The following is a 23,809-nucleotide window of genomic DNA, read 5'->3' as shown; positions in this document are numbered from 1 at the left end:
CTCAGGAGCTGAGAATTAAACGCAGTTATAAAACATCAAAGGCAGAGGATGTATTCCTTGTGGGAGGTATTCACTGCATGTATCGGAAGAAAGGACATGTACGTCTCTGGAGAAACGGAAAGACAACTGTTCTGGCCCTCCACCTGGTGACATTTCCTTGCATGAGGAATGAGGACATGGCTGCATTTTTATTTCTCACATCTTTTTCCCGTCCTAGTATCCTCTAGGTCCAAAGGGACATGCCAGGCTGTAGGTGGCCCCAGTCTACTAGAGAAGACACCACGGAAAAGTGAAAGCAGAGTATGTATAGGAATCCAGACCAAGCCCCCACACGAAACGTGCCTTCCATATACATTGAGTGTGTGTGTCTGCAGTTGTGTTCAAGGAGCATGAAATTTGGGGGGTGGGGCGTGATTAAAATGGGGCACGTAGGGCATGATGGGAAATGAAGGACGTCAGAGCCTAGACTCGGCGGTCTAAGGCACAGAGGGGTGTGCTACTCACCTTATTTGTTGCATCAATAAATTTGACTCCTTTATACGAGACTGAAAGGATAATAGTAGGGACCTTCTTCATTTGCTCTGTAGACTTCTGAAATTAAAATTAGAAAGCTGTCAGAGCAGTTTGTGTTGCATGGCAACTAAAGTACATAAATTTTTTTCTCTTGAAAGATAAAAATGAGCTCAACAACAACCCCGCCCCCCAAACACACACCAAACACACTAATTTAAATGAGTGTCTACCTTACCCTGGGCTTAGCTATGGTTTGGGCTCGTAAAGAGTCTGTCTTGTGCTTCTAAAAGGAGCTTGTTCCGCTGCTTCGTGTGGGTGAAGGAATACTCCTTCCCCCCATCTCCAAAGGGAGAATGAGCAGCTCTGTCTCCTACTGCAATTTCAAGCGACGATTCTTTTAACTGGAGTTGAACCATGTCAGATTGAACTCCGAGGGTGAGTTCAGCATTGAGAAAATGCACACTACCACTCCTTTATTCCTAGTCCCTCTCTTTCGTCAAGGGGCATGGTATGTCTACACACATACTTAAAAGGGGGATTTGAACTACATCACTGTCAATTTTTCTGGAGCCTGGCCAAATCCGTGAAAGCCAATAGTCTATTTACAGCAGAATCACTGTGACCATATGGGATATAACGCCGCCTGTAACAATTAAGCCCTGTGGGTGCAGTCTGAGTTTTGAGCCACAGCAAAAGCAGCCAGTCCAGGTAACTCACTTTACCATTGTGCACTGCTCTGTTCTCTTAGGCTAAGTTCTCGTCACAGACGCTCACAGCAGCTCACTGTGCTTAGACTCTGCAGCTTCTCCAGCTCTATGCATCTGCACAGTTTCCCGTGCTTTCGCGTGTGCCTGTTCATTCAGTTTTTCCATGCCTCCCAGGGCACCAGCAGTCAGATCACTTCATTCCCCGCTACGGATCCTCCCCTGATAACCATGTCAAACCTCCAGGAGAACCTACCTGACAGTTAGCCTGATGGGTGTTCCCGGCAAGACAGGTGGGAACATAACAGGAGAGAAAATACATAAAAAGGTGAGCGGAAACCACTTCAATAATTCACCGGCAGCACACATTCATTAAAAAGTAAACAGAGCAGGCTTCACAGCTGTCCGGGGATGCAGCGGAACGGATGCCGGAGCAAGGCAGCGGGGGCTTCTGCAGACCCGTCTCCCCTTTCTCTGTTCCGTTTTCTCACCGTCCTGTTCGCTGCTTTGCACACTCTGATGACGGACACGGGAGAACCTCCTGCCTTGCGCGTTCCACAACCAGCTGTCTTATGTGTATTAAGGGACTTGGGAGAAAATAGGAACTTTTAAAATTTTTTCACTTATATATATCATCCAATTTCCCATTTTTAAATTCTGACAGGAGGCCCGAACCGAAGAAGGCTTTTAGTCGGACAGTGTGAATGGACGGCCACTGAGCTCAATCAATAATGACGGCTGTGTGGCCTCTCTGATGCGAGCCACCGAAAAGGTGTTTCGCGTGGTCCTGGTTATTGGGATGCATCTTTTTGACAGCTGCTCTACCTGTTTCAAAGATAAAGGATTACTACTTCATATTTATTAGGTGTTTCATACAGAATTGAAAAAAGCAGCTTTTTAACTAGTTTTAAAATTCTACCCAGATTCACCAGTTTTCTTGAGAGAGATATTATGAAATTGGAACGTAAGGTTAGATATTTTTATCTTTTTAATGCTTTATCCAGCCCACTCCGAAGAATGTGCAAGATACATCAAAGGTAAGGCTAGAAGAAATGGCCTGCAGTGTGCTGACATTAAGGCAAAGCGGTGGGCTGAATTCTGGAAAGAGAGAGGGCTGTGGCCGGCACAGGCAGCAAGGTTTGGTGAGCTGAACGTGTGTTGTGAAGAATTCTTTGCAAAGAGTAACGATGAAAGGCAACAAAACACCTGGCTCATCTCTTGCCATGAATATATCTTCCCCAACAGATCTACTGGTAACACGAAACAACATATCGCTGATGTAAGGTTAAAACAGCAACATTTATTTAGTGATTAAGAATCCCCCCAAATTAAACATTAAGAAAAGAAAAAAGCATTCATCATTCACTTCAGCAGTTGAGAGGTTACATCAGGCAGCTCACTGAGCTCACTGTTGGAGAAACTCAGGGGCCACTTCAGGGGACGCTACACAGATCTCAGGTTGCGTGCAAGCTGTCGTCCGCTGAGCAGGTCTGTCTGAGGTGCTGTGTCAGGAAGGATGCTGAGGCCGTGTCTGGGCTTGGTGGGAAAGAGGGAGGAAGAGCAGCACGTTCCTGGCTGCGTCTGATACAATGAACAGCTACCACACAAACACTGACAATGTGACAGAGATATGAACAGAGTGTCTCCAGAGCTGGCTTTTAAAAATTGAACAGGAATTTTTCCAGGCGGCAAAAGAGGACAAAAGAGGCTGTTTTAGCAGCAGAATCAACATGCGCACACACGCATGCCTGGAAATAAGAAAGACTGTGGAGGGTGTGGGGAATTCGTGGGAGAGGAGGCTGGTGCAGTGGGTTTGGAAGACTGTGACTTGTTCTGCTAAGCTAGGAGTCACTGGCAGCTTCTGAGTAGGGAGGGACACAGTCAAATCTGTGTTGTGGAGAAAGAGCTGTGGCAGTTGGATGGCCAGGAACCACGAGAGGCAGAGTGTGGGGAGGCAGGAAGCTGTGGTGCAGATTCAGATGAGAGACCCTAGGCCCCCGGGTGGAAGTAGAGGTGCTGGAGATGGAACAGGGAGCCACACTCTAATGGGGAAGAATCAGCAGGGTCTGCTAAATGATGCACCACTGAAGATGAGTGAGCAGAAGGATGTCACAGGTAAAGAGGACGTTCACCAAGATGAGGAATACCAGAGGGGAGCACGCTTTTGCGTGAAATCCTTTTGAATGTGCCCAGTGGGACCATTTGAGGCCGAGATGTCCAGCGGGAAGCTGGAAACAAGAATTAGATCTGGAAGTCCACCCACACAGAGGGGGTGGCTGAGGAGATGGGGGCAGAGGAAGAGGCTCGAGGAGCGAATGGGAGGAGGTCGGAGAACCACCGCTCGGGGAAAGGTGACTGCGTCAGGGCTGGGGCAGGAAGAAGAGTCAACGAAGGAACCCAAAACGCTGTTGAAAGAAGCCTGACAGCCAGAAGTAAAGAAGATTCCTTAGAAGGTGGGAACAGTGCCTGGTGCCCCGAGGACTAAAACAGCCAGAAAATCTGCCCAGCTCAGTGGCTGGCACAGGGAGGAGTTGCGACTTTCATTGGGTTGGCTGGGTGAGACCTCTGGCTTTAGCCACTAGGAACTTTGTTGCTGGTTTATTAAGAGCGGCTCCGGGAGAAAGGTGGCAGCAGACAAAGGGAAGAGCACAGTGAGTGTCCGGGACAGGGAGTGGAGCAATGGAGCAGAGGACGGGTGAGGACACACGCTCTTCCGCTGAAACGAAGGCACCAGTGGCGATTTCTGTCCTGACACAGGTTGCACACCACAGGCTCAGCCAAGCTGAACACGGAAGACAAGTCAAGGGTTAGGTCAAGCCCCACTCTCCCCGCTTCCCTGTGGCCATCACCACACTGTTGTCTGTGCCTGTGAGCCATGCATCTATGCTCTTTGGCTGATATCTTCTTTCATCCAGTTAATGTTAATTTCTGAACCCTCAAATAAATGCAACTTTTGAATCTTAAATTTGAAGACAGCCTTACATTTACCACTTGGGTTTATATTGTCTGGAGGCATTACACAGAACAGGGATTAGAATTTCACATCTGGAGCTGGACACCTGGACTATTGCTCTTAACAGGTAAAGTGATTAAAACCTTTTAGAGCATTTTTTTTAAAGAGAGATTTTGGGGTTTAGCAAAGATAGAAATCACCATCTTTTTTCTTTTCCTTTCTTTTTTTTAACAATTTTCAACATTTAAAAAAATATTTTATTTATTTTTAGAGAGGGAAGGGAGGGAGAAAGAGAGAGAGAGAGAAACATCAATGTGCAGTTGCTGGGGGCCATGACCTGCAACCCAGACATGTGCCCTGACTGGGAATTGAACCTGCGATGCTTTGGTTCGCAGCCCATGCTCAATCCACTGAGCTATGCCAGCCAGGGCTTCTTTTCCTTTCTTATTTATTAATCATGACAGCTTGGAATTTTTGTGTCAGGTCAGAAATGACCACTGGTGCTTTTGTTTCAGCTTAACACATGTCCTGAACATTACGAAGGGTTTCTCACCTTCTAATGCAGAGTCCACAGTACGAGAGCATCCTTGTGAGATGGCAGGGACGTGCCTCTGACCACGAGGGTGGTGCAGGGCAAACGGGCCGACGGCCCAGAGCACTAAGTCGTGAACTGAAATGCTGGGTTTGATGTTTATGTTCCTGATACGAATCGTTCGTGCCCCATAACCAGCAAGGGGAAGGACAGAGAGAGGTGATCTGTGGGGATCATGTCTCTGCCCCTTCATTCTTTCAAGGCCCTGATGATCATTTCTAGTGTTTTTTAAAGCACAGACTGGGCAATAGCTTTCCAAATGGTCTACCGCCATTGAACTTGGAGTATAATTTTAACCCATGTAGGCTACCCTGAGAACGCTTTCTAATTAGATATTCAGTGCTGAGTCACTACAGTTAATTTTGCCATGTAACGCTTTCCTTAGTTTCAAAGCTAAATTATTATACTCAGTTTCAGGAAGTGAATTAAAACAGGATGAAGCAATGATGTTTGGTAGCCCTAAGTGGCTTGCGAATGATTAAAAACAGTGCCCAAACCGAGCATTCCTGTGGTGATTCTGTGTGCAGTGGGACTAGGAATGCTCCAGGGGTGATGAGAGACGAAAAGCAGACCACAGATCAGCCACCTGACGGAACTCCTCCCCATCGGAACTCAGTTTCAAGGTCACTCTCTGGGGAGAGCCTAACCTGATGGCTTACCTCTTGCTCCCCCCATGCACCCCGTGACCCCTGCCCTGGGTCTCAGGGTTGTCTGTTTCCCTCACTACATGGAAGTTCCTGGAGGATGGCCCACACCTTTCTCAGTTTGTCGCCCCCGTAATGACTAGCACATGGTCTTAGGTTGGACCCCATGAAATTGCCACTTTCATGGGTTGAAAATGGCTGAATATCAGCAATTTCATAGGGTTCAATCTAACAGCTGCTGACATCCGTGACTGTTGAGTGAGAGAGCAAATGAACTCATGTATGGTAATGAGCGTGACGCCAGCACCACCACCACCACAGTGCCAGCCTCTCGACACGCACAGAGCTCAGCAAACTTTCGGGGGAACCCAGTGCCCAGAGCCAGGCAGGGAGGCCTTCGAAGAACTCGGAGAACCACAGATGTGAGGAAAGATGCATCAAGAGATTCCTGTCGGGGTGGCAACAACTTCACAGATTCAGTCTCCAGGAGAGAAGCCTTCATTTCTGCAACAGAAATCCAGCTCAAATCGCGAGCCACGAGATGAGGACAGGCTTCTTGAGAGGGCAGAATGATTACCAGGGGCAGCTGGAAGTGTCTCCCTCAGGATACTTTAAAAATAGTCTGGACTTTCATCTGTCACTAATGACTTAGGGGTAAGTCTCATTTGGCTGGGAACTAAGGCTAAATGACCTCTCAAGGGCTTTTCTGGTCACAGGAACTCTGATACAAAGGCTGGGGGAGCGCAGAGCCTATGGAAGACCATGTGACGGGAACAGACCTTGGGCAAGCTGCCATTCAAACTACTCCTCCGGCGTTAGACACGGCTGCTCTGCCCTCGGGGTGGCTCACACCCTGGCCAAATCTGGGGCACTGCACAGTGGTGCCCTGTGTCTCTCTGTTCCCCCAGCTGGCTCCCAGGAGGTGTGGCAGAACGGTTCGGCCAGGGCAGCCTGTCTGCACAGCAGCCTTACTGGAATGCCCAGTGCACCCAGGTTGTGGTTCTCATACTTTCCAGGGCACTCGAACCACGAGGAGGGCTTGGTAAATAATAGACTGTAGGGATTCACCCCCTGGAGTCTCTGACTGGGTAAGTGCTATGAACTGAGTATTCGTATCTCTCCAAAATCCTACATTAAATTCTAACACCCGATGTGATAAATCCTGAAGAGGACGGGGTCCTTTGGGAGATGATTGCGGCATGACGGTGCAGCCCTCATGAATGGGATGAGTGTGCTTATGAGAGACCCCACCGAGCTCCCGTGGTGCTCCTGCCATTTAAGGGCACAGTGAAAAGTCCGCTCTCTCTGAGCCAGAAGAGCTCCCACCAGACAGCGAACCTGCCAGTCCCTTGACCTTGGTCTTCTGGCCCCCAGCACTGTGAGAAATAAATTTCTCCCAGTGTGTAGTGTTTTTGTTACAGCACCCTGAATGGACTAAGCCTGAGGTGGGGCCTCAGACTTTCCATTTCTAATACATTTCCAGATGCTGCCAGTCCGGGGACCACACTTGGAGAACTTCTGCTCTATAAAGGCAGTCGATCAGTTTGATTGAAAGTCACTGTCAGAACCGAGCTCGGCTGCCGTGCAGGTCAACTCAGATGTGTGGCACCCCACATTAATTCAGGGAGAGGTGAATTGATCAAAACACACGATTGTCCCCTTGACAGGTGATTTCCAAAAATCCTTAGTTAGCACTTAACTACAGCTCTTGGTCTTCAGAGCAATTAAGAATTATTGAATTCTCCCATGATCCCTCAGGGACTGTGAAAGTATGAAGCATTCTTCATATAAAATAAAGAGTTCGGGCGGTAGAGACAGATTATAGAGTTACACCTAGAACTGATGTCGGTCAGATACAGTTGGTGAGCCCAGGGGTCGTGGTGAGGGCGTACGGTTTTCTCACAACAGCTCCCCTGTTCTCCCTCCACTAGAAGCACACCCAGGGTATTAAGTGTGAGCCCCAAGGGATGCGACATGCAAATGTCAACATGTTCTCATGTCCGATTCTGGGAGTCTGAACTAGAACTAGAGTTTTGGAAGGCAATTTGGCGATTCTTACCCAGTTTCAGGAGGTGTGTACCCCTTGACACAGCCATTGTACATTTGGTGGCTCATTCTAAAGAAGTAATGAGACCAGTTTAAAAGATTTAAGTACAGGGATGTCACCCATAGTATTGGTTATAGTTTGAAAAAATTGGAAATGACTTAATGACCAACAAGAACTGGTTAAATTAAGTTTGGCTCAGTTATAAATTGGAATACTGATCGACTACCACAAATAATATTGAGGGTGAATATTTATCAAAATAAAATATTTCAAATTATATTGTGTTTAAAAATAGATTATAAAACAGTATGCACAGAATATTTCCATTTTTTTTTGTAGAAAAGTGATGCCTACGAATGCATAAATAATCAGTCTGGAGAATAGCATACGAACCAGGTGTTAACAGAGAGGTGTTTACCACTTCTGGGTGGTAAATTTACAGCGGCTTTTATTTCTCCTTTCTGTATCTCTATTTTAAACTCGAGTAACAATGATCGTGTATTGCTTCTGTAATTAAAAAATGTAAAGGCTTAAACATTTATGAATTTTTTAGTTAAAAAAGACAATTATACATGTGTGAAAAAACACACTGACTTTTCAACCCATCACTTGTAAGTACAACTAAAAAGTGCATGTGTGTGTGTGCATCTGTGTGTGATCATCTTGAATCTGTGAAGGGATCCACTGATACACCCCTTCCTCCAGCACGCGCTGTGGTGCAGTGAGTAAGAGCCCAGGACGGCATGGCTGGGTTCCTGTCTCAGCACCACCCCACTGAGCTGTGTGGCTACGTAGTTACTTCTCAGTCTTAGTTACTTCATCTGTAAAATGGATATGTTAATACAGCATCTACTTTGTCAGGCTGTTGTGAGGGTTACATAATTCAGTGATGAGCATGCAGGGAATATTAATAGATTTTAGCTATTACTGCTACTCTAAGAATGAATGGTTCCACTTAGCTTTTGAAAGCACACCATTCCACTGGCGAAAGAGAGCAGAAGTAAAACCAAACCGTGAGCACAACTGAACAGTCTCTGGGCTACATGCGAGGACGGCCATGAAGTAAGAGCTGCTGCAACAAGGAATACGCAGCAGAGTGATCTGTCTGGACCGATGACCACGGACTCAACACATTCAGAAAGAGAGTTTAAGACCAGTGAGAATTAAAGACAGGAGTGGGTGGTATATAGGAGAAAAGCCATTGGCAAGAGCAACAAAAACAAAAATAAAAAATAAGGAGAACTAGGGTATGAGGAGCAAAAAACATACATGACCAAAGCTAAGCAACAAGGAGTTAGAAATATGGTTGTTGCTTTGTGTGTGGCGCTACTTTAATACACTCACAGTTTAACCCCCCAGCATACACAGTGATGGGCTTAGACTTGTATTATTCTGGCTTGTGCAGCACTCGGGAGAGAGTGATGACAAAATATTCGATTACTCCTTGACACCTGGGCAACGGAACTTAAAAATACAAGTCGTTTATACATTTTTCCTTGCCTGTTTCCTAAGTAGTCCCTAAAATTATGTCTGAAAATGACAATTCCTCATAGAATCAGTTTGAGGGGTTTGTATAAGCGCAGAACTAAACAGGATTTTCGTTTGAGTCTCAGAGGGAAAAGAGGCATCTTAATTTAACATTTCTATCTGATTCTAAAATCTAACTTCTTTTGAGCTTTCCCATCCATTCTCCACCATTAATTTGTTTCCTGATAAGCATAGAAAAATGGGTCTCCCCACTTCAACCAAGGCACAATCACTTGGAAATATATATGTTGGAAAAATCAACGAGAACTGCTTCTAGACGGAAAGTTTAAAAAGCACACAAATTAAGGGGAATGGACTCAACAAGAAGTTTGAACTATAGTAAAGCTATCTGAGCCCTTTGGGAAATAATGGTTCTAAAACCTAAATACACTGGAACATTTGCTTATTCCTGACTTCAAAAATAATTTTAAAATATTTCCCTTCTTATATCAGGAAGGCAGATTTCAACTTTACTGTGTTGAAAACAGATATTTCTTTCTCTCTATTTTTATTTTTTATTATTTTTTAAAGATTTTATTCATTTATTTCCAGAGAGAGAAGGAAGTGAGAAAGGGAGAAAGACATCGATGTATATAGTTGCCTCTCATGTACCCTCCACTGGGGTCCTGGCCTGCAACCCAGGCATGTGCCCTGACTGGAAATTGAATTGGTGACCCTTTGGTCCATGGGCCGGCACTCAATCCACTGAGCCACACCAGCCAGGGCTCTCTCTTTTTTCTAAAGAGAAATTTCTTTGAGTAGAAACACCCATGAACAACACTAACCATCAACTATGGGATTAGAGAATGTCATATTTCAGTGAGTATTAAATTAAATGTAACGGCCTACCACTTACAGCCACAGATGCCTCCTAATAATATATTTAACTAGGGAAGCGGCAGAGTACTGTATATTAGTGATAATTATGACCTGGGGCAAAACTCAGGACTGGGGGCTGGGCTATATGCGTAAATCAAAGGAATGGTGGGATGTCATTTGGCCAGAGCAAAGCCCTCATTTCACCCAGCAATGGATGAAACAAAGACTGCACGTCTCTCAGTCTTTGAAGCGGGAGCTACGCAACCAAAGAGGACGCTGAGCGGCCACAGCAATCAAGTCATCGCTTTGTAAAGTTCCGTTCCGTGGACACATTGTTTAAATGAGGCAGCTCCCAGTTGATTTAGGAACAAATTACCACCCCAAAATACAAAACTGCAACGTTACATGCACCATGCAATCTACAGTTTTCCTTGAGTTTTTTCTCCCATTGGGCAATGGCCTTTAACAATTGGAAAGAGGGATGTGGGCTCCCTAAGTTTATAATGCTCTATGACACGCTGTGTGCAGAGAACACCAGGGTAATAACTGGAACGCTGGCATTACGGCTGGAGAAACACAAAGGAAATAATCCAGAGCGAATCTATCCATCAATTTTCTTGTTTTTCAAACATCTGGAGGAAGAGGTCCGGGTGTTTTGAGATTGTACCGAACCAGGCCCCTGACAGGCACTACACTTCACAGAACCATCACAACCACCTCGCAAGGCAGCTGTTTATTACACAGCGGGCCCTGGGGATGCCCCATCCACGGCCCCTGCCTTCTCAGGGGTGTGGGCACCAGCGACCTTACACGGGCACGGAGATGCCGCGCATTCCGTGCCCGACCACTGCAATCAAGAGAGTCCTGCAGGTGGAGGGTCCCACCTTCCGTTTGCAAACAAATGCAACACCTGTGAAGCACGGAAAAGCAGTGTGCAATAAAGTGAGGTCTGTGCGTGCAGTGTGAGGTGAGTGGCGACAGAGGGGACTCCTGTGTTCTAAGGAGCAAATTACAGGGCAGTGTGTTGGGGGGGGGGGCGCCCAGAGCTAATGCTTCCTCTCAGAAATCCCTTCAGGAGCAAAGCCAAAGGGGGCGGGAGTGAGGGTGGGAGGTGGGGATGGGTGGGGTGTGGGGGCGTGGTGGGGAGGACAGTGGAGACAACTGTACTTGAACAATAAATAAAAGTTATAATAAAAAATTGAAAAAAAAATAAAAAATATTGGGTCTTTGAAAGGTACATATATAAAAAATAAAAGAAATGAAGACTGTCTCTGAGCACTGATTTTGCTGGAAAACCCGACCAGCAACACACAGGCATCACTAAGTGACTCTGCTCAGGTTAAACAGATATCTTTGAAAATTCCTCACGCATTACTAATGAATGTTTTTAGATTTTAATTTTAAGTGGAAATGCCTCCCAAGCTGTCACAGTAAAGGAAAGAAGCAGCCAAGTTGTACTACTAAGGAGCAAAATATATTAACTCACAGAAATCATTCTTCCGAAAAGTTTGCCTCAATATGGAGGCACATCCGACCTCTGAGGCTTTCATTAATGAAAACTCTAAAGGATAAGGCAAAAACAGCAGTTTCACTTAAAAAAATTGTCAGGGTTTTAATGCAAATTCCTATTGATTCTTCTTCACTAGACACAATTCAGAAGATAATTTTAAGAGGACCATTCCTTAGGGCTTGAATCCAGCGGGGGGCGGGGGGGCGGGGGGGAACCTTGAGAAGAGAACCTGCACGTGAATGTTTCTGGCACTTACAGCCATCGTTGTCAAAGCCTGCAAGCAACCAAGGTGGCCTGCAATAAGTTCATGGAAAAACAAACTGGTACATCCACATGATGAATATTCGGTGATTTAAAAAAAAAAAAGCTATCAAGCCGCAGAAGACACGGAGAAACCTGAAGTGCATGTTGCTACATCATAGGAGCCAGTGTGAAAAGGGACCACACTGCACGATTCCAACTGTACGAGATTCTGGAAAAGCCGAAACTACAGAGACAGTAAAAGGGTTGGTGGCTGCCAGAGGTTAGGGGGACGGGGAGAAAAGGGACAAACAGGGGAAGCAGAGAGGATTATTGGGGGGTGACCTTTTCTGTGGTAATGGAATGGTGGATACGTGACATTATGCACGTGTGAAATACCCAGACGCAGTGTAACATGAAGCGTGAATTCGAATGTAAACCACGGACTTTGGCTAATAATAACAGCTCAGTATTGACTGTGACAAATGAATCACACTAATGCAAGGTGTCAGTAATGAGGGCGACTGTGGGGGGTGGTGGTGATAGGAGTGTACATATGAGAATTCTCTGTGCTTTCTGCTCAGTGTTTCTGTTAATTGCTCTAAAAAAGTAGAGTCTATTAAAAAAATCTTAAGACAGTCTCAGAGAAAACAGACTGAACGAATAGAGAAGTGATTCCATATTATAGAATGATGTAAATTACTACCACCTCACACATGTTAGTGTATTATGGCATACTTTTAATTGAAATAATATGTGTATAATGAAACACCAGGAGATTAGTGTAGAATTATCTTTATTCCAGAATTGGAGGGGACCTTAAGGATGAATAAACAGGTTTAGATAAACTCAGAAATTATCCAACTGTGACTATCAAACACTCCAAATGATTCTGAGAAGAGAAAACTGTGTTTAGTTTCTGCTGGGGCAGACTGAATGCATTAAAGTAAGTGCTGTGGGGGAAAAAAACCCACTTTTCCAGTCTCTACAGATGCAATAAAAAGTCGCCTGAAATTTTTATTTATGTTAACATATTGGAATATAGCTCAAATTACTATATATGTCTGTCCCTAAATGGTTTAATTTAGCCAGCGTTAATCTCATAGGGTCTTTGAGGGTTCCTCAAGCTATTTCTTTATCAATATAAATGATCCATTTTTTCAACAACTGTAAAACTCAGGACAATAAAGGCGGTACTGGCTCATCAGAGAGGCGGTGGGGCCTGGGGTTCGGTGGTGGAGTAGACTGTCCAGGTTCAAATCCCGGTTCTACCACTTGGCTGGGTGACCCTGGGCGAGCCTCTGCTTCCCCGTATGTACAGGGGGGACAATAGCAATACTTACTTCATGACTAAATGAATTAACACACATGAACATTTGTGTCGGGCCTGCTTGGCACATAGGAGGTCTCCAGTGTTAACTGTTGTTAATCCTAAAAAACTGGTTTTAGGAGACCATGCCTGTATGTTATCTCTGGGACCATCTCCGACAACCCCTCAGGGGAGTGGCAACATAGAGATACCTCCATGGTGATACCTCTGCTGCCTTGGGGTAATTACATATTAATGTGTTGGACTCCTCCACTGGGTCATGAACTTGGTGAGAACAGGAGCCAAATCTTAGTTTTCTTTGTTATCAAACTGCATGTAAGAAAATATTTCTCAGAAAAAGGAACCACACTGGTTTATTTCCTCCTGGGAAAGAAATGCTACTTTCAGCTAAAATGCATACTGCTGAATTTAAAACTTCTTTTTTCAATTAAGAGAGTAAGCCAGGTTGCCCTGACCGGAGTGGGTCACTCAGCTGGCTGGGAGTTGTCCTGCAAACTGAAAGGCTGCTGGTTTGATTCCTGGTCAGGGCACACGCTTGGGTTGCGGGTTCGGTTCTCATCGGTTCTCACCTGGGTACGTGCAAGAGGTAACCAATCGATGTTTCTCTCTCACACAGATGTTTCTCTACCTCTCTTTCTCCCTCTCTCCCCGTCCCTCTAAACATAGTGAAATAAAATCTTTTTAAAAAAGACAGTAAGCCAGGTAAAGTTTGAATCTAGAATATTTTGGTTTAATGATCTTACTGTGTATCAACTTTTAAGATCATCTGTGTCCTAAAGTATTTCCCCTGAGGAGACTGATTATACTGGGACTTGGAGCTGAACTCCTGGAAAACAGAGAAACCAGCAACTTAAGGTTCAAACAGAAAATTAGCTGAGCACCACTTGTAGTGGGTGAGAGTTCTCGTCTACTTCATAAGCCAATAGTCACAGACATCATCAAACCCACCCTCTGGTCTGGAAAGGCTTTGGTGAATCCAGCGAGTGCCATGTTAGCTCCTGCATCACAGACCGGTGCTTATTTAATCAAGATGGGAAATAGGGGTTTGTGGTATTCTAAGAAGCAATAAAGATCCTATTTTCATGTAAACTATTCAAAATAAACACCCAGAGCAGCAAACCAGAAAAATGCCCCAAAGAAGAATGGCTTGTAAATAAACAGCCTTTTCTGTTTCATTTTAAGCAACAGACAAGTGTTTAACTAAATTATTCTCCACTGAGACTATTAAAATGGCTTTGCTATTGCTAGCAGGAACGGAATTTCAGATCCACTTAATTTCAAGAAATTGACTAAAATTCAAATCACACATCGGGTGTATGTTACATGGTGCTCTGTGCTCTAACCACTATTTGTGCTGATTGCAGCATTGAAGTAGCTGGACTCAGATAATTGACTTAATAGTGCTAAATCAGAAATGCCAAATTAGTTTTTTTAGGTAGGTTCACAAATAGCTCTAAAATTATGATAGGGCTTGATGATGGAAAAACGTTCCCATTTTCTTACTGTGCACTGGTGACATAAGTTAGGTCACATATATGTAGTTATAACACAGGGTTTCCAGGATTATAAAGCCAGGAAGAAGCCTGAAGGGCATCTCATCCGACGTTCTCGTTTTCTCAGGAAGAACACGAGGCCCAGGAGAAGCTAGGGGATGTAGTAAACGCTTGGGCTCTGGGGGCAGGTCTGAGTTCCAGGTCCAGACTGGTAAATTATTCACTGTGTGACCTGGGGACAGTGATTCAACCTCTCTAAGCTCCGTTTCTTCACTTGTATAATGGGGATAATAATCGTACTGACCTCATAGGTTTGCGGTAAAGATTAAACAAGACAAACATGCACAGGACTCGGCACAAAGATGGGCACATTTTAACTACTCAGTAAATGTTAGCTGTTAGGATAATGACTGAAAAGTGACCCCTAAGCCAAGTTAGCAGCAACACAATGAGACTTAACTGAAACACACCCGAGCTTCTTCCATCTAGACACAGTCTCTGGAATAAAGACTCACTGGTATTGACAATTTAAGTATAACTCCACGTCAAACAGAAAGAAACCTGTTTCAGGCTTTCTGCTATTGAATTGATCAAAATAGTAAATCGGCACTCACATGCTGAGGTCTCGATATCATGAAGAGTCACGCACATTTAGCGTTCCCTGAGCAATGGATATCACGTATTTACCGTCATCACTGTTTTAGTTCTATTATGTGCTTTTAAACATCTCCCACCCAAAGGTGGCCATGTCAAATAAATGACCAGGTGCCTGGCCACAAATAAAAGGTAGGGTACACTAGCTAATGATCTTAAATTTGACTCTGCTTAGGCGCTACGGGGAATACGTCCCAAACTCTTCGTTCGTACTGTCAGTCAGATGTTGCTATGAACCCTACATATCTGCCTTGGAGGAAGCAAGACTAAGAGACACATGGGAGAAGAGGCAAGCGAGCTTCTGCAGCATGAGGTTCGGTCTGGGTCACACGGTCCGAGGACCCCAGCGGCCACCAATCACAGATGTTCCGAGCGCCCATTTTTGTCAACACTGACTGTTGTGCTATGATTCAATTCCGAGTTGCATGTGTTTCTGACACTAAAAAAGGGATAATTCAGAAGCTTCATAAAGAATATCAGCTTTATGTAATATGCTCTCAGCACTCATGCATTGGATAAATTTTAGTTAATTGGCAGTCTTTCCAGAAATATTCAGTGCATAGACTGTCAAATGGTGCTTAGAACATTTCCTGGTAATAACCTAAAGATTGTTTTTCTCCTAATCTGGAGAGCAATCCATGTACATACCATTCATTTAAGATCTTTAAAAATAAATGTAAATATAATATGGTCTAAATATATCAAAAAGACATCAACTCGAACTCCAGTGAGATAAGATCAAGTATAAACAGGAACAAAGCCGAAACACCTTTTCATGTAACACCAGTGTGATTCAGCAGACCAACAGATGAAGAAAGTAGTAATTTGGAAAGCGGCAATTTGTCTCCATACCCAGTATTTAGTATTTCAGTGACTAGAAATAAAATCGTCTGGCAAACTTACCCGCATTTTTGCACAAGCATCTTGGGTTGATTCTGTCCCCCTGAGCTCTTTTATCAGCATAGAACCTAAATACTAGAACACAGAAAAATTCAACAATTTATAAGTATAAATATGAACAGCGATTTAAGAACACATTGTCAAAGTATCATTGGCTACGTTTCCTAGCTGTAAGTCAGTGCACAACTTAAAAAAAAGCGAACAGTAACTAACCCTAATGAACACACGCTTCTGTAGAGAGAACACAGCAGAGTTAACCACAGTTCTGCAAGCTGTAAATTGCTCTTTAAAATAAAACGGCAGCATTTTCTAAAGACGCCATCTTTCAAATCATATTTAACTGCAAAACGGGGGCATCTAAAAATGTTGTCCCTGTTTTTATTTTTTTTTTTGAGGCAGCAGTGTCTGCAAAAATAAATCACGCTGCCATCTATGTAATTACAGGGTTGTATAAGACAGCTGAGAAACTGAGCAACAGGCACCCCATTTGGGCTTAGTTGGCTGCGCAAGTAATTAACATTAGGCTGCTGTTCCGAGGTGGAGATGCCATTCTGGACCTTTTTCCTTCACAGCTGCATGCCCTATGACGGCTGATCCACCTGAGAAGGGGATGGGAGCGTGTGGGGAGGGGGCCTCAGTGGTCCCACAGTGGAGGGAGCTGGGTCCCTGGTGCACACTGCCAGTGGAGGGCTGAATGGGGCTCGAGAGGGCTGAGACACTCTCCTCCCCAGCATCACCACCACTTGGCTGTTGGGGGGTGGCATCCAATACCGCCTTCACGCCAAATGCCACTCACGCTCCAGGTTCTGGCTGGGGCAAACGGTTTTTAGCAAAATGTCTATTTTGCCTTTCTATCAATGGACTCCTCCTCAACTCTTTGAAGTTTCAGTAGGGTTCCTTCCAACTGTCATTTTTCCTTCTCTGATTTCCTTTAAAAAATCAACAAATAAAAAGAGCTCTATGTATGTTTCTTTCTTTTCTTAGTGAGTGAATTAACATAATTATTTTCCCAACATGACTGAGGAGACCCTGGCACTCTGTGCAAACGGGCTTGCCCATCAGTCCTGTAAACCTGGGGGTCCCCGACCAGAAGAGGAGGGGCAGGGGCACGGTGGCAGAGCTGGGTCAAAGGCTCTCAAGAAAGGCATGCTCAGAACGTCTCAGGGATTTGGTGGTCGAACTTTGGAGGAAGGAGAAGGCATTTCTACTCTATAGGTTTGGGGAAGTGACTCTTGAGACAGATCCCATGCTTCAAGATAAGCAGTAAAAGAGGCGTGGATAACACAAAATGGAAAAAAAAAAGGCCTAAATTGCTATGAGATAACCAGAACGCCCACATCTTACTTAAGGAAAACGATCCTGGTGAAATCCTTATCGTTTAAGGTATCGGGGACGTTTGTCCTAACAGAAACACTCAGGAGAGGCAGTTTTGATGCACTGCAGAAGTTCAGCGGCTGTTCCTGCTGTAGTCATGACAACCACCGCCCCCAAAACTATGGTATTCTTTTGAACATTTACCTGTTCATATTACTCACAACTCTCAGCTAAGCTTGGCTCCCTGTCCTGTTAAAAAAATAACACCTAGTAATAGAATCCTACTGCTAACAAGGAAAAGAATCTGGAATTCAGATAAGGCAGTAGGCTCAATGCTCGGAGACCCCTGGTGAATAGAGATGCCTATCGTGCTATATTCATGAGTATATTTATACTCATTTCCATTTTAAGATTTCATTTTATGACATTTCACTTAAAATATACAACTATATAAGAAGGGAAACAGATCTTAAGCTTAAAGGATTAAAAGGGTCATAAAACTCTATTTATTTGGACTTCCTCTGTGGAGAGAAGGTTACTTGAAAAAAAAAATAGAAGGCGAGAACACTTGAGTAAGATGGGCACTTTGGTATAGTTTCAGTATAAAAGTAAAGACACCAGAAGTACACCCTCTGTCCCACTCCTCCCCAGACCCCGAGCCCAGGTAACTTACAAAGGCCTTGTAGTCGCAGGACTGGAAGATGAGCTTCTCTGGGTGGTGCTGCCAGTACTGGACTGGGGTGGAGGCCGTGGCTTCGTTTGGGGGCCGCAAGGTGATGGAAGGCTCTCCCCAGTCTCCTGTCTGAAAACCACATTTATTCTAGAGGTGACATGAGCAGTCGGCCAAGTTCATTCCCTGCCACTAGCCTGAGTTCTCTTATCCGCATGTGCTGTAAGTGTGCAAGTGCATTTGTGTGGATTATGTGTTTATGAATACTTTCACTGTTTACAGTTTTATATTCATTAGCCTGTTTCTCAGAGCCGAGTTACTTTTTTGAGGTGTAAAGGAAGTTGAATTATTCTCTTTTTAGAATGATACTCTAAGTAATTAAAAATATATAGTTAAGATATTCAGAACAATTTACTAATTCATATTTTTGTGTTACAAGAGAAAAGAACATCCAATCATTGAAAGAGTTTTCTATGTTTTTAAATTTGACCATGAAATTTTTAGTTTGAATTGCTTTTATATGCGGAATACAGGGTCCGGTAGAAGTAACGCCTGCTTGAGTGTGGTTGGTAGGGTAATTATATGGGTGTAATAATTTATAGTTTTAATTTGAACATTTTGCCTAAAATGTCATATGGTGTGCCTGACTGCAATATTATTATGTTACAGAATTACACGCTTATCATTTTGTAATAAAAGATTTTGTAATAAAAAAAAGGCATCATTTGTGCCAGACCCTGTACTCTATTCCATAAATTTCAGTTCCCAAACACGACATGTATCATGTCCTATGAATAATTTTATCTCTGGAGAGAAGGCCCTGTATTATACTACACAACATTTTAGAAGAAAGGTTTACTAATGGAAGACAACTTGTTTTCCTCATCTGAATTCATCTGCCTTGGTACAATGCCACTGAGATGATTTCAGCTACCTTCTGCAGAAAACCTAAAGCACGAGTGGAGACCAAACATTAGAATACCACGTTTGGCCATATGTGCATATGCATGTACTTGAGGATCCCGACTCACACATGCAAGCATGTATAACCGATGTGCCCCCTTTATCATTTTCCACAAGGTTAGCCTCAACCTGTTTTATTGCTACAGGCATACCTTTGGAGATACTGCAGGTTCGAGCCCAGACCACCGCAATCAAGTGAGTATTACAATAAAGAGAATCATACTATTTTTGCTGGTGGAGGGTCTTGCCTTCCATTTGTAAAAAGCGCGATATCCGTGGATGAAACTCAGTGAAGCGAAGTGCCACAAAAGGAGGTCTGCCCGTACAAGGGTGTAGCGTCAGGTCTACAAAGTCAAGGGCTTGTGTTGGCAGGTCTCTTCTGGGCTCTAGTCTGATTTCGATATTACACATGGGAAAGTTCTTACTCTTTTCCCTGGTCAAAATTCTGATTTTTCAAAATTCAGTTCTTCGTTCTCAGACAGAGATAACTAAAAGTAGAAAGTAGGAAGTTTTGCAGAGCCACTCTTTTCCAACCTGCGTTTGGCTGGTCCTGCAGAATTATGAGAAATTACCTCTCTTAGGAGTTGAGAGAATATAAAAAGGTCTCATGAGCTCCCAAACCAAGCAAAACCTTGGCTAGAGACCAAGTTCTATAGAAGTACTAGTAAGTGGGTTGATACTGTAGAATTCCTTAAGTAGGGTTTTCAAGGGATCTAGGATAACAATGTAAAATTTGGGATGTAGGTGGTGTTTGTTTTGAAGGGGAAAGAAAGTTCATATCTTCCATTAAATTCTCTGAAAGAATCTAGAAATTCCAAAAAGTTAATAACCACAGTTCTCCAGGAACAGCTTAAATAGGATGTGTGTTTGGGGAAGAGGACTAGCATCCCAATTCTCTCTGTGTAATCTGAGCTTATATTAGGTGGCCTATCAGGTGCCTGCCAGGGCTGGAGAGTGTCAGACAGACCTTTTGGAAGTTTCTAACTGGCTTTGAAAAACCTGTAGAAAGCTCTAGAGGAATTTGGGAATGTGCAGGCCTTTTCACAGAGGCAGGGAGCCTGAGCTTTTCCCTGAAGCACCACACTATTTCCCCAGCTCCTCAGGTGCCCTCTCCTCTCTCCTGTTCCGGGCTGAGCTACTCTGTGCGTCAGTTTTCTTCTCGTTGCTGGTTTACTTGCCTATGGTGTGGTTCTTCTACCTCTTGTCTGTGGGTACTGTTCTGACTTCACCTGGGATACCTACTTTGGTGTTTTTGTCTGTTTGATGACCCAGCCCTGACTCACTTTTGAGTTTTCTCTTTATAGTTATATGAATGTTCATTATGTAAAAGCAGTAAGTGACCACAATTAATTTTAGGATTAAGTTTTCCTCTGACTTCCTATTTTGATCTTTTCCTTCTCTCTCAAACATGTGGATCTTTATTATTTCTCCAGCCTTCATTCCAACTGGCTCTGATTTGCTCTAAAAAAAACACCCAGTATAAGATTCAAAATGTCAGCTGCATGGATTTCAATACTATTTTGAAGCTGAGTGTAATAACCTTGAAGTGATCCTTGTTACGCCTGTGGAAACATGCAGCTATGTGTTCCTAGTGAAAAGCACTCCCAACATCTATCAATTCACCTCTCACCTCCCCCATTAACTTTCTTCCCCTCTCTCCCCCACTCCCCATAAAGCAACAACAACATAGCAAACAGGCGTTCCACATTGAGGTCACAGGTAACACCGTTAACAGAACAACAGAAGTTTGCACGCAACTCCGTGGAATGATACAAAGGAGCTTGTTGACATCAAAATATCCCTCGATCCAGTGTCTGCTGATGTGACAACTCAAACCAAGCACCAGATCTTCACGTCGGCCCTGGCGTAGTTTAGCTGCGGTATCTTGGCCGAGCTCAACAGGCAGTTTTCACAACAGCCTAAACAGACATGGCAGGAGCTGGGGGCACCAGGGGTTGCAGGATGAGGGGACGGGCGGGGTGAAGCTGGGGTCATGGGGACATTTCAGGTGTTAGTATATTAAGCATGCAAATCATATGCAAGCTCATTCTCGAATCATTTAATACGCTCAGGCACTTTAACTTAAACTTCCATGTGAGTTCCATACACTGAAAGCAGAACTCGAGCCAAATGCTGATCCAAGTATTTACGCCACCCAAATGGCTCCCAGAAGCTTTTAGCAGCCATTTTGGGAATAACAGCCCCCAGCACATACCACCTCCGTCTGGAAACCACCCCGATCTCGGGTGAGATAACCACCTGAAGCAACGAGTGGTGCGTCCCTGTAACTCTGTTTGGGTGAGAACATCGTCTGCTCGCCTGTGACTCCACTTTGCCCAGGAGTCACGAACCACTGGCTTTGCATCCGGAGTGACCCGGCAGGACCTCCCCTTTGTGTTTGGGGGAGATAATTATATGGACGAGAAATAGAACCCTTACTTTATTTTCTTTCTGGCCTGGAAACATGGCTCCAGTCCAAATATTTTAAAATTCCCTACTGTGGCTGAATCCTGCTTTCTGGAAATAGAAACTGAATTTTGTTATACTTAGTGCTATTTCCAGAAATTCGTCTTCAAATAGAGGGATTCTTCAGACTGAATTGATAAGGAAACACATGTATTTTCTTCCTGGATATGCATCAACTTATTTGTTTTAAGCCTCAGACCTAAGAATATTTAGAAGACTCAGCTTAGGTGACGAGTTTTCTCTTGGAATTAATTCTCAGGAATGGACGGACTTGGCATCACACTGTTGTAAGGGTGCCTGTGGCCTTGGCCTGTGGGTGGGATTCATCTTCACCTGGCTGATTGACAATAAAAACAAAAGCTTTCAGAGAGCAAGGTTGCTTTAGGTCTCAGCTCCCCTGTAGGCTGAATCACAGCAGGAACGAACTAGAAGGAGCGAGATAGACTAGTGACTACATGGGGTTTTGCCTTGTGTATGAAATAAATTCGAACGCTGAAGCCCACTATTAGCTTCTGTTAAATAGTGCATTCATAGCCAGATAATATGTATATTTTTTTCAGGTATATTTAAAACAATTAGTAATCTTTCAGTTAACAATGTTTACTAAATATAAAGTAAAAGCAAACAGACCTCAGAGGTCTTTTGCCTCAGAAAATGATTCATAATAAAATCCTATCCTTAATAAAAAGAAGATCTAAACATGGGTACAGTGAAACAGTATTAGAATAAAAAGTAAAACAGGAAATGCTTGGGGTAAATTTTGTCATATTTTAAACGGTTACAGTACTCTTTAAAAAGCTGAAGTAATTACAGAAATAAAATTAAAATGATTCAAGCCACTCTTACTAAATGTGTTCGGGCTATCTCTTTAGAGCTTAAAATACTTAGAGACAGCTTTTCCTGTAGGTTCTTGTACTGAACGGTCTTACTGATTCGGTCATGGCTTCAGACCTCATTTACTTGGTGAGTAGGTATTTATATTTATTTCCTTTAGGCTGTATCAGTTACACAGAGGAAAATGTACTTTATTAACTATCCCTTCAAACTCAAGTAAAAATTAATCTTCTGCTATAAAGACAAAACATAACTTGAGATTAGAGTTCTAAATGGAGAATTGATTCTGTGTAAGAGGTATTTACCCACAGCCCACTAGAAATTTGCAGTCTGGCTGAGTTTGGAGGACTATAGCTGGGTCATACCTAGTATGACGTAATTCAGTTAAGTGTCTCTTATACCTCCAGCTGAGACATATAAAGCCACTAGGCGAATTTAGTTATAGCACAGACAGAAATTCACAAAAGTCTATAGACAGACTTCTATTGAATGGCAGAGTCCAAAATGCAGCTTTTGAACCGTGTGTGGTTTCCAAAGGCAGTGAAGCTGCATGGTTTTGGCTCATATGCGCCAGATGCCTAAGGCAGGTGCTAAAACGTTTTATTGTACATCCTGCCCCCACAAAAGGGAACCCGAAGATGCTACATATCCTATATGCTCTGAGAATACAAAGGGAACACTGTCTATACTCCTGTTTTCTACCTGAGGAAACATTTACGTCTTAAGGATGCCAGTAAATAAAAGCCATGGTTATGACTGAGCTTTCTAACATGAACAGTAAGGTATGGTATTATCCAAGCCCACTATTATTTTTTAAATGTTTTTTTTTACAATTAGAATTTAATTGATCTTTTAAAACTGAGGCTTTTAAATCTTTTCTACTAGGAACTGATTCCACCTACCTGTTTGTATATTTAGATCTGAATATTAACCAGCATTATTTCCTACTTCTTCAGAACACTTAATGAAAAACTAAAATGATTTTAAGTGACAGTTGTTATTTTAAGGTTCCACTTTCAATAATTCTGACAAATATCAGAGATGGGTTCTCCAAACAATCAGACATGAGCTTTATGGGATTACATTTACTTTCGGTTCTCTCTCAGGCTTTGCAGTGTGCTGCCTATAGCTCTCTGCTTATAAATATGTAGACGGATATCGGGATATGAGTGTCAGGAAAGGCCTCCTCAGACACTCACGCACGCCCAGAAGCAGGATGCTGCAGCAGTTCCTTTAACCAATCTTCACGCATAAAGAGTGCTCGTTGGGTCAAATGCAGTTGGTTCTAACGAGCTTGTTTCTTTTCTTGCTAAGGAGTAGCGATGGCCCCTTCCGAGCATGAAAAGCACGCTGCGGCATTTCCAGGTTCAGGAGAGACCACTGGATCACGGAGCGCCAGCAGCAGGCAATGGATGGGCCCCAGGGTCCCCGAGAGCCAGAGGTCCCATGCACAGGAGGGGGGGGCATGCCTGAGGTGGCACCCCGAGGGAGGCCCTCTGCGTGCCCCCGCCCCCCCAAAGCTCTGCTTAGTGATTCTCAACCAAATGTCTCAGCCTCTCAGGAGGCTATGCAACGGGAAAAATTTGACAGGATGTGAAAATAGGCTTGTTTTTAAACTACAAAATGGAAAATTCCC

At 43.7% G+C, this 23,809-nt stretch overlaps 1 protein-coding gene across 11 annotated transcripts in view; it reads right to left on the bottom strand.

Moving 5' to 3' along the window:
- Positions 1–23,809, bottom strand: part of ANKS1B (ankyrin repeat and sterile alpha motif domain containing 1B) — an 830,913-nt gene that overhangs the window by 29,388 nt on the left and 777,716 nt on the right. For all 11 annotated transcript variants that reach the window (XM_045826440.1, XM_045826441.1, XM_045826442.1 and 8 more), the window contains 4 exons: positions 17,914–18,042; positions 15,930–16,001; positions 1,474–1,485; positions 505–591 (listed from right to left, as the gene is read on the bottom strand). In XM_045826440.1, coding sequence (XP_045682396.1) covers positions 505–591; positions 1,474–1,485; positions 15,930–16,001; positions 17,914–18,042 — 300 coding nt within the window. The remainder of the gene's footprint in view (positions 1–504; positions 592–1,473; positions 1,486–15,929; positions 16,002–17,913; positions 18,043–23,809) is intronic.

The sequence above is a fragment of the Phyllostomus hastatus genome, unplaced genomic scaffold (genome assembly GCF_019186645.2).
Source record: "Phyllostomus hastatus isolate PE091 unplaced genomic scaffold, TTU_PhHast_1.1 phas_scaffold_755, whole genome shotgun sequence".
In the NCBI taxonomy this organism is placed as follows: domain Eukaryota; kingdom Metazoa; phylum Chordata; class Mammalia; order Chiroptera; family Phyllostomidae; genus Phyllostomus; species Phyllostomus hastatus.
The sequence above is the reverse complement of the archived record's forward strand: the minus strand, read 5'-3'. Positions and strand labels throughout refer to the sequence as shown.